Source organism: Bubalus bubalis, chromosome 5 (genome assembly GCF_019923935.1).
Source record: "Bubalus bubalis isolate 160015118507 breed Murrah chromosome 5, NDDB_SH_1, whole genome shotgun sequence".
Lineage (NCBI taxonomy): Eukaryota > Metazoa > Chordata > Mammalia > Artiodactyla > Bovidae > Bubalus > Bubalus bubalis.
In genome coordinates this window covers 102,612,401-102,631,442 of record NC_059161.1, presented here as the reverse complement: position 1 = coordinate 102,631,442, position 19,042 = coordinate 102,612,401, and the positions used below count along the sequence as shown (strand labels likewise).

General features: G+C 35.3%; 1 protein-coding gene across 11 annotated transcripts in view; it reads left to right on the top strand.

Moving 5' to 3' along the window:
* Positions 1-19,042, top strand: part of GAS2 (growth arrest specific 2) — a 176,214-nt gene that overhangs the window by 40,654 nt on the left and 116,518 nt on the right. For all 11 annotated transcript variants that reach the window (XM_044943460.2, XM_044943457.2, XM_044943461.2 and 8 more), the window contains one exon: positions 11,508-11,629. In XM_044943460.2, coding sequence (XP_044799395.1) covers positions 11,508-11,629 — 122 coding nt within the window. The remainder of the gene's footprint in view (positions 1-11,507; positions 11,630-19,042) is intronic.

Here is a 19,042-nt window from a genome sequence, read left to right as displayed (position 1 = left end):
CTTTTCTTTCATGCAACTGGCCAGTTTGGCCTATTCTTTCGACACTGCACAAGAGCCACAGTCTGTGAAATCTGGCTTCTAAAACTTGGTTTCTTTGCTCTCATTTTATAATACATCTTCTGTTGTTTAGTCGCTAAGTCATGTCCAACTCTCTAAAACTGCTGAAAACCCAGACTCTGGAACAATGACTCCTCTCCTTTGTCCAAATGAGCTGACTGGAGTCATCCAACCTTGAACTAAAATTTTTCTTTTCATTGCACTTTTATTTTTAAATACTTTTCCAAAAGGACTGTCTTTGAGAAAAATATTGCTTCCTGCTAAGGCTGCCTCTTTTTTTTTTTTGTTTTGTTTCTACTGTGCTGGCATAGTCATAGAATACAATTTCAACCATGTGCAGAGTAGAATCATACAGTTAAAGGATCATCATATAAAACAATACTATTTCACTAGTAATTTTTCACAGAGGACAAAATTGATTTAAGCCCTGAAAAAAGGATCCTTATAGAGTTCATAAAATATAAGATTTGAATATTGAATATACATAGGATTTGCATGGTGCTTTATCATTTACAGAAAGGATTTCACCAACATGATCTTATTATTGAAAGGATTCCTTCAAGGTAAATGTTGTTGTTCTCACTTTTTAGCCACTGAAATGAAAGAGTTTAAGAGAAGAGCACCCTGCGGATCTGAAATTTAACAAGGTTTGGTGAGGTTTGAGCACATTTTAGCAAGATTTTTGTTTTTGCTCACCATGGCCCTGGATTTTTATGTTGCTTTTCATTTTGTAAGCCTTTATCCTAGAGTTTCCTTTTTCTTCATGTTTTCAACAGTTTTATATCATCTAACCAGAGCTACCACATATATAAATGCAGGTGATATCTTTTGTGAGGAAGCCTAATTAAGGGGTGAGAGGAGAAATGTAGAAGGCATCCTTAACATCCATCATGCCCCAGAAATAACCATCACTGTGCTATGGAACTGTATCCACCAGAAGGAAGGGCCATCTTTCATTTATTCAAGGGAAAAGCATTTATCTCCATTATACAGAGGAACTCAGTTTAACTTAAACAGATGGGTTTCCTCCCTCTTTTGTGTGTTCACTGATTATTGTTTTATTAGCATTTTATTGACTTCAAGCTGTTTTCATTTATGGGCTCTCACAAGCATGGCAGTGTATAAAGTAAGGCACAGACTTGGCATAAACTGCCTGTATTTGAACCCCAGATCTGCCAATTACTAGCATTACAATCTTGGGCAAGTAATTTAATCTCTGTGCTTCAGTTTCCTCATTTATGAAGTGGTAATGAGAGTAGAGTTGCAGTGAGATTAAATAATTAAAATATGTACACTACTTAGAATAGTGCCTGACATAAACTCTATGTGTGGTGGTGTTATTCCATTTATTCAGCCTGGTGATACAATTAATTTGATTTGGTGAGTAAGTTTATTCATTTATTCAACAAATATTTGTGTATGCAGCAGCATAATGTATTATTTGAATAAAATGGACTCTGGAATCAGAATGCTTGAATTCAAATCTCATTTCCATCACTTACTAGCTTTGTGATATCAGGTAAGTATCTGAATGTGCTTGGGTTTTGTCATCTGTTAAATAAGTGTAATACCAGTATTGGAAAAGACTCTGATGCTGGGAGGGATTGGGGGCAGGAGGAGAAGGGGGTGACAGAGGATGAGGTGGCTGGATGGCATCACTGACTCGATGGACGTGAGTCTGAGTGAACTGCGGGAGTTGGTGATGAACAGGGAGGCCTGGCGTGCTGCGATTCATGGGGTTGCAAAGAGTCGGACATGACTGAGCAACTGAACTGAACTGAACTAGTACCAACCTCAGGAGGATTGTTGTAGAGTCAGCTGAGATCATCAGTTTTAGAACAACGTGTGGCATATAGTAATCAGCTAACTATGGTAAATACTAGCTTTTGTGTTTATTGTATTGCAGCACAGTCTTCTGAGTACTACAGGGTGGAGTGGTGATTAGGAATAGGCAGATTGCCTGTTCTTATAGAGCTTGGAGTAGATTGAATATGAAATTAATATTAAATAAGTGACAATGAATAATTAATTGGATTTGCTATAAACTGTATAAGATATAGATTGTAATAAGAATGTAAAAACAAGGAGGTGGGAGTGAGGCAAATAAACAAATAAGGGCTTGGGGGAAATCCTTTTTAAGGCCCTTCCTTGTTGGCTCAGATAGTAAAGAATCTGCCTGCAATGCCAGAGACCTGAGTTCGATCCCTGGGTTGGGAAGATCCCCTGGAGAAGGGAATGGCTACCCACTCCAGTGTTCTTGCCTGGAGAATCCCCATGGACAGGGGAGCCTTGCAGGCTATAGTCCAGGGAGTTGCAAAGAGTCAGACATGACTGAGTGACTTTTGCTTCACATATTGGAAACTGAGATCTAAAGAATAATTAATAGCTAAGCAGACAAATCATGGGAAAGAGCCTGGATAGAGAGAAAGGTATGTGTTGGATAGGAAGGAGTTTGGTGTGTTGTAAGAACAGAATGAAAGCTTGTGTCAACAGCATAGATTAAAGGAGAGGGGCAGGGAGATATATGAGATTTGTTGGACCTAGAACATGTGCTGCTTTGAAGACCAGGTTGAGGAGCTTATAATTTATTGCACGATCTATGAGGAGTCCCTGAAATGTTCTAGGCAGGGAGAAATCATGCTTAATTAGAGTATAGCCTGATTACACAGGTATGTTTCAAAGTCCCATGATTTTTCATCAGAAGCATTTTATTTGGTGAATGTGATCATTTACAAAGTAGCTTGATCAGTGTGAGCAGCCCACGACAGCCTCGAAGAATAGAGAGTCAGTGTATGTGTAATGGAAATATCCTTGGACTAAAAAGTCAGGAGACCTGGCTTCTAACTGGGAGTCAGGAGACCTGGCTTCTGGTTCTGGCTCTGGCACTGGGTAGGAAACTTGCCCAAAGTCACTCAGCTATCTTTTCTGGGCTCAGTGTCCCCAACCATAAAATGAAGGGATTGGAGTAGACGATCTCTAATGTCCATTCCAGTTCCAAAAGTCTAAGTTTCCAAGAAATCCATCTCTTAAGACCCAGTTTAAAATCATCAATAGGCACAAACAAGGAGAAACCAATTTACATAAATGAATAATCGTTCTTTTAAAGAATAAGAAGGCTAATGTTTTCAATATTAGTTGTTGGTAACACAAATGCAACCAACAGCTTGTGAAATTTTCTCAGAAAAAAAAAAAATCTTAAAAGAATCTCAAAGTACCACCTTCTGTTAACTTGAATTTATAAGAGTAGAAAATAATAAATTTTAAGTAAATATCCTCATGGTGACCTGGAAAGTAGACCAATAGCTTGAGATTATTTAAAATGATAAAGCATTCAGAGGTAATAAAATACATTATGTTCTAGAATGGTGATAATAAGGAAGGGAGAAAAATATATGGCTATGATATATTTTTATTACACATGATAGATACAATTAACATTCGTATATTTTAGAAGGGAGCCATTAAAGCAAATTTTAAGATTATTTTTACTAGTCATTTTGTCACCCCAGAAATATTTGCAAATTTTATTATACAACCTTCTTTCAATTTTTAATTTTTATCTTCTTGAAGGTTAGGGATATTTGGTTGAAGCCTAGAGACAAAAGGTTGAAAGTAGTTTCAAAATTCATCCGATCTCCCAATAAAGCATTTGAATTTTTTGGTGAGGTAGAAATTCACATACTAAATTAAAGCTTTTAATAAGATTTTACCATTGTAGTTTGGACCTTACTTGTAGAAAAATTTCTTATTTCTTTTTAGTAATACTTGACTAAACTGTAACTTTTTTCTTCTATGTATTTCAATAAATATTAATGATATTCTGAATTCATATTTTTTGTTCCTACATATCAAGTGTCCATTAAAAGATGGAGCTTCTTAAAGAACACTCATTTTGCATTCAGGTTTTTGGGTGGATAAAAATTATTTGATAGAGAAGAAAGTTGTTTCACTGATTCATGCTGCTGCTGCCGCTAAGTCGCGTCAGTCGTGTCCGACTCTGTGCGACCCCATAGACGGAAGCCCATCAGGCTCCTCTGTCCCTGGGATTCTAGAGGCAAGAACACTGGAGTGGGTTGCCATTTCCTTTTCCAATGCATGAAAGTGAAAAGTGTAAGTGAAGTCGCTTAGTCATGTTCGACTCTTAGCGACCCCATGGACTGTAGCCTACCAGGCCCCTCTGTCCATGGGATTTGCCAGGCAAGAGTACTGGAGTGGGGTGCCATTGCCTTCTCCTCACTGATTCATAGAGCAATATTAAAATTTATGCCCTAAAGTAACAATAGCAAATTTGCAATAGCTAATTTTTAGACTAAAATTTGGACTTCCCTGGTGGTGCGGTGGTAAAAGAATCTGCCTGTCAAATATGCACGAGACACAGGTTTGATCCCTGGGTTGGGAAGATCCCCTGGAGCAGGAAATGGCAACCCACTCTAGTATTCTTGCCTGGAAAATTTCATGAAGAGAGGAGCCTAATGGGCTACAGTCCATGGAGTAGCAAAGAGTCAGACACAACTAACCATGCACATATAGCAATGGCAGACTAAAAATTTTATATTATGATATAAACCTGTCTTACGATAAATAGTGAAGGTGAATAAATTGTCATAATAGTTAGGATTTGTTTATAGGGTAGCATACCAGTCTGATTCATGAGAAAATCACCAGGTGATATTTACTGACTACTCCTATATCTTTGTAGTCCAAGTATGGTTTCTAATAGCTGGCACTGTGGAGTTTTATGACCAATATTTAGAAAAGACAGCAAAATAAACCTGAAGCAAAAGAATCTTGCCTCTTAAACATTTATCTGACCATTATCCCTTGCTATATATTAAATATACACATTTGATTTCTGTTTTTGTTTTTGTTTTGGCTTTCTGTTTTTGTTATTTTTGTTCATGATTTGTTAATTATGTCCTTCAGACATATTTGAACATCAAATGATTATACAAATAAACCTTGGGGAGAGACTTGTCACTTTGAGTAAGCAGTATGTTATTAAATTAATAGTCCCAGATTATAGCAACTACTTATCATTTAAATAGATGAGACACATTCTATGTATTTCATGATTTTGGGGCTTAGGCTTCCCTGGTGACTCAGTGGTAAAGAATCTGCCTGCAATGCAGGAGACACAGGAGGCACGGGTTTGATCCCTGAGTGGGGAAGATGCCCTTGAGGAGGGCATGGCGACCCACTCCAGTATTCCTGCCAGAAAATCCTGTGGACAGAGGAGCCTGGCGGGCTGTGAATAGGACATAACTGAAGTGACTGAGCATACACGCACACATCATTGTTGATGGTCTACTGAAGACTGTTGTTGACTTAACTTTGAAATAAATATAGTAACATGCTGCTGCTGCTGCTATGTCTCTTCAGTCATGTCCGACTCTGTGCGACCCCATAGACGGCAGCCCACCAGGCTCCGCCGTCCCTGGGATTTTCCAGGCAAGAGTGCTGGAGTGGGTTGCCATTACCTTCTCCATATACTAACATAAATGTTCTCAAATTATTTATTTAATTTGTATTTCTTTAATCATTTGAAAATGATGGTCTACCTTTATCTTCAATTATTTGTTTAATAACACCACATAAATCACATGGGAGTATACTTTTGAAAAAAGATTGCAGGTGTTAAACATCACAGAAATTGATATTGTTCTTAAGGATTTTAATTTGTTAGAGTATAGGTGTATATGTTTGGATATATGCAGGGACTTTGAGTAAATCAAAAGATATATGACAAATCAAGCTAAGCTAAATTGATTTTACTTATAATTAGAAATGCATTATGACAGTTGATGTTATAGTGATTTCCCCTTTCTTAGACTTTCCTAGATGCACATAAAAGAAAATTCAGTTGTTATATGCTTACTGTGATCAATATATTGGGTTGACCAACAAGTCTGTTTGTGTTTTTCTGTACCATCTTATGGAAAAACCTGAATGAACTTTTTGGCCAACCTATTTTAATATTTTTATTTTTTCAGTTATTTCTAAAAATCCCATTTTTAGCATTAAAAAGTTAAGCACCTATTTAGTGGAGTTGCTGCTGTCTAACAAGGTAGGAACAGCTCTCTTTTCTTTTTTCGTAAAACCATTTTACTAAGTACTTATCCTGCAGAGAGCTCATATTCTTGATGTAGTCAATAAAAATTCCTTAGGAAAGGTGGTATCTTATGCTAGTTCAGAAGTTTAAAGAATCAAGTTTATGTTCACAAGTTGACAGCTTTCAGAGCAGTTACTCCCTAATTCTTTTTACCCAACTTTTCCAGTGGAAGCGACTCTGTCTTTTCTTGATACAAATGAGGGGTAGACTCTGAATCTGTGTGGAGCAGGTGCTGATCTAGGGTTTCTGGGTATAATCCATCATTTCCTATCTTACAACCTTTGCATTTCAGTCTCAAGACACTAATTTGCATTGATAGCAGACAAGTTGCTTTGAGTTCTCTAATTGGATAAGTAGACCATGATTGAGAGGTGCAGTGGAGACTGGAGTAGAATTTGATCATATCTGGATCACTCTTAAGATAAAATATACCAGTTTTCTTATGCAATGAATCAGGCTACATATCAGGGCATGCCTGTGTTTGTGTTAAGTTGCTTCAGTCATGTCCGATTCTTTGTGACCCTGTGAACTGTAGCCTATCAGGCTTCTCTGTCTATAGGATTCTCTAGTCAAGAATACTGCAAGGTTGCTATTTCCTACTCCAGGGGATCTACCCAACTCGAGATGGAACCTGCATCTCTCATGTCCGCCCTGCAGCGGCCAGTGGGTTCTTTACCACTAGCGCCACATAAAAAGCCCTTCCATATCAGAGCATGCCTAAATGGTATTCTCCATCATTCACCAGTCTGAAAGCTGGACTGCTGTTCATTTCTCAGCACCACCATCTTCAACCCCATTCTGTCTTGTTTTGTTTCTGAGGGAGTTTCTAGAGAGAAAGATTCTGTGAAGTTTTCTACAAAGAAAAAGACAACTGCATTAGAGAGAGTGCACTATTATAGGAAATAGTCATTTGTATATTTAGCAAATGCTAACCAAGCATGGTGGTTAAGAACATAGACTCTATAACTAGACTTTTTGGGTTAAAGAGCCAGATTCACTGTGTGAGCTTAAGCAAGTTATTTAATCTAAATACATCAATTTCATCATCTGTAAAATGGATACAATATAAATGCCCTGCGGTTTTGTGAGATTAAAAACATGAATTCATGTAAAGTGCTTGACATATAGTGAGAACTCAAATGTTAAATATCATTATTAGATTCTGTCATATTTTAGGAAACTGCTAACTTACTAGGAGGAAAACATTATTTCCTAGCAAAATAAAAGATAAAGGTGATAATCTTTATGGAAATGATGGCTAGCACACATTTCTGGGAGAAATACACTTGTATGTACAAGTATGTGCTGATTTTACTTACCTGACAAAATATTTCAGTAGATGATTATCTCATATCATTGTGCCCTCATATTTTAAGAGGAAGTGACTGATCATAATATTTAACCAACCTCCCTGATCTCTGTCTGCTGGCACTGGTCATGACTGAACTGATGGTATGAAGATCAAAGTCCAGAATTATGAACCCAGAAAATAAAGATATTTCTTCTAGACTTGGCTATTTTGAGTTAACCTTCAAGCCAATAATATAGACAACCCAGTGTGGGCTGGTACGCCACCATCATTTAATTGTATCTATTCATTACCCCTTCTTTCCCTAATTATGCAAAAAAAAAAAAAAAAAAGGAAAGCTAGGATTGGGGAAGAAATAATTCTATGATACTAGAATACTACTATTTCTAGCATGCATCATCTAATGTCTCAAGCCAGCTACACAATTTATATTAAAGATCTGGTTCTGCCTGACAGAGATTTTACCTTTGTATAGAGTTCCCTTGAGAAATTGTAATTAGTAATTCGTAGTCTATTCTGTTGGATTTGTTATGATTAAAATCAATCAACTTTATATTCTGTTTTTAATATATTTTTGGTAATATTAATGCAGAAAGTATGATAATATATCATCCCATATAAGGATTATAGTTGATTTCTTAAAATTATACACTATATTTAAAGTATATATTTTATGATTCTTAATTGTTGGATGGAAAATATGTTATATGTGAAGGTTTAAAAAAATTCTCTGCTTGCACTTTTCCTTCATTTGAGTCATACATTTCAGCCATGAAGTGTGTAATAGTGTCTGCTTTAGCCAAAAGAAAAAGTCCCACCTTTTGGAGCTATAAAATTTACAGAATTGAAAGCTGGCACCTAATATATTTTTCATTAGGTACAGATGTTTAATGTAAAATTCCTCAAATATTCATGAAAAGCAGGATAACAAAAATTTTTTCAGGTATAATTCAGAAAAAATAAAAGTCATACCTTTTGGTAAATTGCTAATGACTTTTTAATGAATGTCATTTTTCTTTTTATGACTTAGAAGTTCTTTTAAATTTACTGTACCCTTGTCACTTAACATTATAATAGAATCTTTAAGTTTAGGTAAAGTTTACCTTCTTTACCTTGACATATTAAAAAAATATTTCTAATATTTATTTTTTATGCTTGTTTGTAAAATAACTTTCTTATTATTGTTAGAAAATACAATCCAATATGGTGAATATATAATAAAAATTCTGTTATGCTGGCTTTTTATATCTTGAGACTACTACTTTAATTCCTTAATTGAGTTGAACTGCATACAGTTTTGAAATAGTAATAGTTCTGTATAGACTATCTCTGTGGTGAGTACTTAGAGCTACTGATGTTTTGCCACCTGCAGAAATCATTATCCTAACTGAGGGCTAAAATGTGAACTATCCAGTAGGGAAAAAAGAACATAAAAAAAGTAATTCTTTTTCCTCTTTCACCTGCCCTTCCCCCCCAAACTATAAAAAAAATCATTTAAAACAGATGTTTCTTAAAGACCAAATGAATTAGATATTGTGAGTTTAACTTTAAGCCAGTAGTTTATCTCTTGTTCCAGTTGGTTTATATTTAAGTGTTTGCAGAATTGAACTACATACATTTTTCTCAAGATAAAATGTAATCCTATGACTCTCTGTGTAAAACTTTAAAATACCTCCTTTTTATTTTTTTGCCTTAACTACTTTTCACAAAAATAATGCCCAACATTTTCTCAGAGTTTTACAAGAGTTTGTTTCTTCATTTGTTAATTCACATGCCCACTGAACAAATTTACTAGGTTCATTCTATGTAAGTAACATTCTGCTTACCTCTCTAGGAACACACATGCAAAATGATATATACCTCTAAAGGTTTTTAATGTACTGATGATGACAGGAACTTTATGCAAAGCATATCAGCCATAAAGGAAGTTTGATGAGTGTCAGACTGAGTGATACTCATGAGTATGAACATACAGAAAGGCAATCAATTGTATGCTTGGAGAATCTCTCTGTATTTCTGATTAAAAGTAGAATTTGGCTAGGCAGATAAAAGATAAGGGGGTGTTGCAGGCAGAGGCCATGCCTAGAACAAAGGCATCAGAGTGGAAATGGCAAGGTCTGCTAATGGACCTGTGAAGGCAGGGTGCAGACCAGGAGCAAGGTATAAGGCCATTCAAATAGAAAGGTGGACTAGCAACATATGAGAAGACTTAGGATACTGGATTACAGTGTATATGTTTTATCTTTTAGGTAGAAGAGAAGATTAGGGACTATGCCACAAAGATGAAGATTGACTCAGTGAGGATTGTGTTTAGCAATATTAACTTTGGTGGTGATTATATGTTCTGGAGACAGAAGTTGAGGATTTGAAGACTAGTCATTGCTCTTGTTGATTGAGTTTAGGTATCAGATTATGAATATTTTTTATTAAGATTATGGTTCTAGAAACAGAAGGAAACATGCATTCTGAGAATTACAAAACTAGGAAAAGTAAAGCGCATTGGGAAGGGAGTTTTGAGGAACATTTAAGGAAGAGATTAATGGTTTTATAGAGCTGAGGGGATGAAGCAATCAGGAGAGATAAAGAATACAGTTTCTTTGGGGGGTTGACAAAAATGTACTAACATTGAGTGTGATGATAATTGTACAATTCTGTGAATATATTCAAATTCATTGAATTATGTACTTTGACGGAGAAGGCAATGGCACCCCACTCTAGTACTCTTTCTTGGAAAATCCCATGGATGGAGGAGCCTGGTAGGCTGCAGTCCATGGTGTCGCTAAGAGTCGGACACGACTGAGCGACTTCCCTTTCACTTTTCACTTTCATGCATTGGAGGAGGAAATGGCAACCCACTCCAGTGTTCTTGCCTGGAGAATCCCAGGGACGGGGAAGCCTGGTGGGCTGCCGTCCATGGGGTCGCACAGAGTCGGACATGACTGAAGTGACTTAGCATGTACTTTGAATGTGTGAGTTGTAAGATATGTGAATCATATCCCAATAAAGCTTTTACAAAGTGAAAGAAAAACAGAAGAAAGAAAATATACTTTGGGAGCATGTAAGAAAGAAGGAAAATAACTTTTACCCATTGAAATGTCAGGGATGGATAACTGTGAATTATGTTCATAAGACTGGTAATTGAAGCTATGGATGTTTGTGAGGAGAGGCAAAAAAGCAGGGATATGAACTTGCTAATTCCACACTTGAAGCACTGGGTCAGAAAGGGGAGGAATGGTTAGAGGGATAGTGATTTCTTATAGAGAGTTTATTACTTGCATTAACTTTACCTGTATTATTGTGTTGACTTAAAAAAATGGACAAAGTGAGAGTTGTGAGTTAAGTTTTATGTGGGGCAAAATGAGGACTGCGGCCGAGAAGACAGCACCTCAGATAGCTCTGAGAGACTGCTCTGAAGAGGCAGGGAGGAAAGGTCAGTACATATGTGATTTTGGTGAAAGGGAAATACATGCAATCAAGTACATATTTTTCCAGAAGGTTTCTGCTAGTCTCATGAAACTTTTTGCTAGTCATGAGAAACAGTGGCCACTGTGAAGGATTTCAGTGTTTTTCTAGATATGAGGGGTTTTCCCTGGTGGCTCAGAGGGTAAACAATCTGCCTGCAATGAGGAAGACATGGGTTCGTTCCTTGGGTTGGGAAGATCCCCTGGAGAAGGAAATGGCAATCCACTCCAGTATTCTTGCCTGGAGAATCCCACGGATGGAGGAGCCTGATAGGCTACGGTCCATGGAGTCACAAAGAGTCAGACACAACTGAGTGACTTCACTTTCCTTTCCTAGATATGAGGAGATAAAAGAATTGGGCTCATAAAGAGATCAAATTGAGACCAAAGGAAAACATAAAATTCCAAAGAAGCCATTTTTTTTTTTTTCAGTGATCTCTTATCCCAGATATGTAACTCAGCGGGAAATGGAATTTTGGTGATTAAAACTGCATCAAATATGTTGGCATGAATGTCACATTTGTGTTGGGGAATGATTGTGCTTTTATAAGACTTCTTTTTGTTATTGCAGGGAAGGAAATTACGGCAGAGACTTTTATGGAGAAGTTGGATAATGGTGCCTTGCTCTGTCAACTTGCAGAAACTGTGCAGGAGAAATTCAAAGAGAGCATGGACACTACCAAGCCCATCAAGGTAAAAGATCCCAAGGCAAAATCACTCACTGTCAGATGGCGGACTGCGTTTGCGATAGCTTACAAATTGAGTTTAATTGGAGGATTTTGTTGTGAATGGATGCATTAATTCCTCTATTAACAACAAAACATGGAGGGTGCTTTCTAATTAGGTAATATGTTATTTGCACTCTAATTACAGATGATCCTTTTGGTTAAGTTTAATTAAATAGAAGGTTATGGAAATTGGCATTAATAGGAAACAAATACTGTATAAAAACTGGTTGAATCTGATATATTGATTTAAAATGTAGCAGAGAAATAATATGTCATCAGTCAATGAACAAAATCTAGCTAAGAAAGACATCCTGAATAGGTCTTTGTTTCCAAATAGAATTATTATGGCTGTATATTGGAACAAAATATCTGGAATATGTAATTTTTTTGCTCTTTTTAAGTAAGCAGTAGATTGAACTAAGTAACTATGGACAAGTTATTTTCTTTCTGACTGTTCAGATTTCTTTTTTGCACATTGTTCTAATACTTTTCCTAGCTATTATAAACACATAATAAAAGTGTGTGTTAGATATTTTTGAAGGGAACAATGTAGATGAAACTTTTCTTAATTTTACACAGAGAAGGAAAAGAGGTAAGAAAAAATGAGGTTAAAATAATATTAAGACAGCTTAAAAGAAAAAGAAAAAAAACTTTCTGCAACTCTGGCAAAAGAAAAAGAAAAGCTGATTATGTAAAGTTTCTTTATGATTACTGAACTAAAAATCTAAACAAAAGATCAAGCTCCTTGAATTAATATATTTCTTTTTATAGCACTGTAGTTAGTTTGGGGATAAATTTTTCTTTAGTTTTTTATATCACTCTGTAAAGTATTACATAATATACAAAGCCCCTCCTTTTTTTTTTTTTTTCATCTTAAAAACAGCCCTGTGAAAGTGTTAGTTCAGTGGCTCCCAAACCTTGCTGGGCCAAGGAATCACTTGAAGATCCTTAAAAACTATGGGGCCTGGCTCCTTTACCTGAACATCCCGATTTAATCCATATGTAGAGGGATCTGGGGGTTGGGGTATCTAAACAACTCTGCAGGTGATTCTGACGTGCAGCAAAGTTTGGGAACCACTGAGTTCATTTTTCTGCATTTAGATGCAGATTAGATGATTTGTGAAAGATCACCCTGCTAGTAAATGATGGAGCAAGAACTTGGCATAGCGGTCCTCTTTCCAAGTCAAGTGCTCTTTCATTTTGGTTCTCTGTGCATAGCTTAGACATGAAGAAATTGCTTATGAAAATACAAATTTAATGTTAGAACTGTTAGGACACCTATTTTTCTCTGTGGCTTCCATTATAACGTAATTGGCCTCTACTTCTGATCACTAATGAGAAAACATGATGCCTAGAAGGACAATGTGTATAGAAAATTTACTCTCAAATAATTAACAGAGGAAAAAAAAGTGTTGTGCCTAGACTTGTTTGAAAGCATAACCTTAGTGTTGGCTAGATCCTGCAACCTCTATTTGTATTATTTATTGTTGAGAAAAGAAAGCTCATTTTCTCCTTATTAAGATCGTGAACTCTTCCAATTAACAAAGTGTAAACAAGGTACAGTTTTCTGGTTTTATTTTGTCAATTTCTGATTTTTAAAACAGAAACTAAGATCCCTGAATAGAATTATAAGACTGTCAAGGGTAAGACAGCCCCCAAAGCATTACTCTATTGCACAAAGGCTTTGATATTGAACAGATTTTGCTTGGGTTCTAGTTTTATTATTTATTAAGTGGGTGTGTCTGAGCCTTGGCTTCATTATATGTAAAGTAGGATTAAAAAGCATGTATCTGTGCCTCCCAGAGAGTATGACACAAAAAAACTCATGATAAACATTACCTCTCTTCCCAATTTGAGAGAGTTAAAAGATCCTGATGAGAATTTTAGATTAACTAGAGGAAATCAGAAGAAAAAGTATTTTGTGAAAGTTTAGAGTTAGCATGTAGCTGTTATATCCAAATATAAGTATATTTGCCCCAAATCTCCATAAAAGTGTGTGATATTGAGGATAGCTAGAGGTCAAGAATTTGTTAGCTATTTCCTTTGAAACATTTATTTCAAATTATATTATTTTTATAATAAAACTATAAAACATAAAAAGAAACAAAGGAAAATTTTCTTTCAAAGTGAGTAAAACTGCAACAAGATTTTATTAAACAACTTTCTTGACCCTAAGTCATTTAAGTGAATAAAAAACTCAAGTGTATTTTGATTATGATAAACATATTTTAGCATAAAAGCTCAATCGTCATAATTAAACAAGTGTAGATTTTTAAAAACCTATTATGACCTAACTTTCAATGCTTAGAAAGTCAAATTTATTCTGAGTTAGAAGTTAACACAATTGCTTTTGACTGAATTGCCTTCTGTGCCCTTGGCAAAATTCATATATTTCACAACTTACTTCCAAAGCAGCTTAAATCAAAATAGCATGTGCTTTATTTTATGAAAAATGCAAAGACAGCTAGTTTTTCTTTTTTTGAGTTTTACGAGAAATTTTCCAAAAGATGAAAAGCCAAATGGCTAATATCTTCATAGCTGTTATTGTTCATAAATATAATTTTGTCACAATTCATGGTTTTTCATTCCATCTTTGTCTATAAACAGAAATAGTTGTTATATGAAATTCTACAACATTTTGTTATTATTAAATCTAAATTTAAACTAGCATAGACTTACTAAAACCCAGGTAGTTGAGTTTAAATGGACTATTTCCCTTAGGAAAAAAAGGAGACTTTCAAATTGAAGGTTACAATATTAAGGTCACAATATTAAGTTTGCTTACATGTGTAAGTAATTATTTTCCACCTTGGCATTTTGAAATTTAAGAACAACTGTGGAAAAGATAGATGAGCTGACCAATTACTTTGCTGAATTAGTGAAACTATTATGTTTAGGAAGATGTTAAAACAGAATTACTTAAAAAAATCAACAACAAATTTGATCCCATCTGAAGTCACGTTGTAGGAAGTCCTTTGTAATTTTTTTACAGCAGCTTAAATCTCATGTTCTTATTCTCGTAGTAATATTTTTACTTTTCCTGATTGATAGTTAATTTGGGAATTTTACAGCTGTGTAAACACATTAGAGTGAGTAAGTTATGTCTGGTATGTGTGAAGCATGTCTGTGTTAAGAGTGATTTAAACACTATTAATATTTGCAAGTAAATTGAATAAATAGGTTAGACAGTTTACATATTCAATATTTTAGTTATAAATGCATGACTCATAGCCTATTCTGACTTAATAAAATACCCTGAATGAAAATAAATTATATCCTATGATTCTTTCCAAGCATTAGTGGATCAATTTAAAAAACAGCCACTCTATGTTTTTAGCTGTGAGTAGTTAATCTTAGCCTTTGGGTTTTCTCATTTTGCATGGGAGCAATGCAGAGATTTCACAAAATTAGGCCATAGTTGGGTAGAAGCATTTGAGTCCAGTGGGCTGCAAGTGAATGTATAATTTGGTTTTGATTAGTTTAAATATACCATAATCTGATCAATTCATTATAAAAAATAAATTTTAATAATCCAAGAGCTGAGGAACTTTAACAGCAAAAATCTGAACAGAATTAACTTTCCAATACCCTACTGAGATGTGAAAACCAAAACAAGTGATAAGTCCAAGGTTAGGTTTTATGCCTTTCGACCCTTAATTGCCTGACTCAACTTGGCATCTCCAATCAAAACAAAATAATGATTACATCTTCCATGTAATCATTATATTACATATGAACTTTCATGTCCTGGTCTAAAGAGTACAATTGCAGGAACGCTTTCTTATTGTATATTTACTGGTTTTCTTTCCAGTCATAACTTGCTGATTTGTGTACACGATTCTCTGAACCACTGGGGCATTGACATGGTGCAAAAATACTCAAAAGATTCAACCTCTCTTTTTCTCCTAACATTCCTTTCTGTTTGTCTCATTTATCTTAAGAGACTCTACCCCAGACATCAGAGTTCCCCTAGGTTCAGAGCTTCCTTTAACTTCAAAGAGCCCTGGGTGGTTAGATCAGGTTTGAAGTACATGAAGGGAAAAAGAAAAAAAAAAAGAAGTTCTGTTACTTGGTAAATGCTGCATTATGCTCCAAGGAAGGAACTGAGCTTTCAGTGTCTAAATGTGGAATCCAGCCCTTGTTTACCGCAAAGGGGAAAGAACATCCTAGTCAGATAGAATACCCAGAGTACATTTGCCCATCGAGAATACCTGAGATCGCAGTACCTGAGGATGTTGTATCATCCAGGAATTAAATACAACATAAATATTAGAGTTTTTCCCCTCAAAAATCAATAGCACATTTTGTTGAGAGAATATCTTATCAAGATTGAATTCAGAGAAATTGAGAAATTTGTGTGTATGGCTGATATCTCGGACAGAACAGGAAAATTTGGTAGAAGTGATAAAAGGTTTTTGAAAAGAAAATCTCAGCTGTGATTATTGTACAGGAATCCGTATCTAGCTATGCAACTAAAATAATTGAATATTTATTAATAAATCCATGATTTTGAAATGCCAATATATTGCCAGTATTAAACCAACAGAGTAAATCATGACAAGAAGAAGGAAATATAGATAGAATGATATAGAAATAAATGATTTTTGATGGGCTATCTTGCTGCCTGGGTTTAAGAAGAAAAAAATAGGAAAGTCAGTAATAAAGTCAAATTCCTTAGAGCTAAAGGAAATAAATATAAATATCTTCAAATTTGGAATAAAGTCAATTATTTCCTATTATAAAAGTTAAATTCTCTTGTCCTTATTTCTCTGAGTCCCTGAACACTGGACAAAATTTTCATTTCTAGCTTAGGGATAACGAAATGTCTTGCTTAAGGTTTTTATCTTTGTGAGTTTTTTCTGTTCTGTGCCTTCTTACAGGGCTCGCATGCTTAGTTGCTCAGTCATGTCTGACTCTCTGCGATGCTATAGGCTGTAGCCTGCCAGGCTTCTCTATTTATAGGGTTTTCCAGGCAAAAAGTGATACACATGAATGGGGCTTATGTGCTATAGCATAAATGATTGTTTTTTCACCCATTGCCAACTAGGCATAGAAGACTTGATGTGGATTTATATGTGCAGACTGAGGAAGAAAAGTAGTGTGAAAAGGTGGGTAGGATAGGAAGTGAATAATGTGCTAATGGAATTTACCTGGATCTTCAGGCCTGATTGAACTAATCCCATAGGTGACACTTTTACTCCATGGTAGAGTATTGCTGAGTACAACTGAAAATACCGCCAAGTTGATTATCTGGCACTAAGTTTGTTATAAACCATTCAAGTTTCATTGGCGTTAGTATCCTAAAACTGAGATTCAACCTCCATCAGACAACCATAGCTAGCTAGGAAGCCTTGAATGATGTCCTTTACAAACAAGGCAATTTTCCTACATTGTCTACTCTGCTGGACTCAGAAACTTTTTTTTGTTGGCAAAACTCCCTTCCTGGATACTCATGGAATTTATCTTACACCTGATAGAATGAATATATTTTATGAAGTCATCTAGATTTCCTCCTATTTCTGCTCTTCAGTATCAAATCAGTAAAATATCATGATAGTGGAAGAGCTGATATCTTGTGGGATGTTGAAATCCTCATGGTTCCTATAGGTTATGTCACAGAGCTGAAGCTGATGTGCAAGATCGTAAGTGCTCTGTTATTTTTGTCAAGTATATGTAAACTGCTTCTGGAGTTTTCTATTTGTCAGGATTTCCTTACCAATAGTTGCATGCCAAGTACCAGAATATTTATTCTTACATTTCAGTGAAAAGACCACATCTGGAACAACTACATCTGGATAGTAGTATGAATTCCTGAATTTTTTTCAAAATTGTGATATCTTAATTGGTCCTTCTATCAAATATGAATTTATTCCCTGTCTCAAGGAATAAAAATTCTGAAAACTGCTAAGAATACCCATACCAAATACATGTTCAGGAAAAAAATAAATAAAATTAACCACTGATGTGTTCATAGGCACAGTAGTCATAGTGTAACATGACTTAGGTCAGGTACCTGTCTATCTCCTGATCCCCACAAGGCATATCTGTCTCCCTAAAGCATAGTAAACAGTTGAGGTCACTTTGATTATTAGAAGGAAGCTTTACAGTAAAGGCTTGAGATCGGCATTCCTTTCATTCACTGGGCTCAGGTCTACAAATTGGCTCTAGTCTGTTAGAGCACCTGCACCATATTATGATATTTAGCTATTGTCTTGTTTTGTTCTTTATTTATTCCTTTATTCCACTCTAAGATCCTTGAAAACATGGTTTGTGTTTCATTCATATATGGGTCCATTATAATAACTGGCATATAGGTGCTCAGTTGACATGTTTTGGATGAATAAATAAGTGAATGAGTGAATCAATGGACTAATGCAGACATTTACTTGTAGATCCAGATGTTATTATGAGATGATTTTTTAATCCTTAAGACTTAATTCTTATCAAGTTGGGAATTCCTTCCTCTGCTGCTTTTGCTTGGCTCAAAAGTCTTTGACCTATTAATACAAAATCATATGGAACAAAATTGACTTTCTAAGGAATGGACAAAGCAGGAGATTGGAGAATTTTAGGGTGGTGCAGTGGAAGAACAAGGGTCTAAGGACATTAAAAGTACTCACGAGTGATGGCCTGAGCAATAGACCACGGAGGTCTAGACTAGTTAGTAAGGGAATGGTGGAGGAGGTTGGTTCTTTAGTCAATTGTAGGTGTTATTTTATATTCACATGTCACATTTATTATTTGAGTTCAGAGTGTTAGCTACAACTAAAAATGATGATACAAAGAACATATTAATATCCAAATGTTTTATTCACTTTGAGGATTTTATTTCAATGCCTGTTTATAATGTTTGCCATAGTTCCTGAAAAATAAAATAAAGATGAGATGAGTGATAACCAATAGTTTTATGAGTTTGTTCACCATTGAGTATTAAGAAGAAGAATAATTGTAGGGCCTTTCATGTAGTAGGTTCTCAAGAGATAGTTTTGACCTGAAATGAAGTATTGTTATAGCAATTAAGGATTGTGTTTTTCAATCACAGAAGAAGCCATAAAGATGAAATTGCCATGTTTGTTTCTTATTTTTCTTTGCATCTTTTTCTCAATAACTGCCCCTCTAGTCCAATAAAACAGTTGGTGAGCGAAATGGCACTATAAGAACTATTGTTTCATCTCAGCCCTTAATTAGCTATCTACCAAAACACTATTTAACAACCAAGGTAAAAGTAAAGTTTCTGTAAAACTGTAAGAGGGAATCAGAGAATTTCATTGCTCAGGAATAACAAGCATTAAATATTGCTATTGGCTTTCCAAAATTGTGTTATTTTATTTACAATAGATAACTCAAAAAGAAAGATAAAAATGGTCATAAAGGGTAG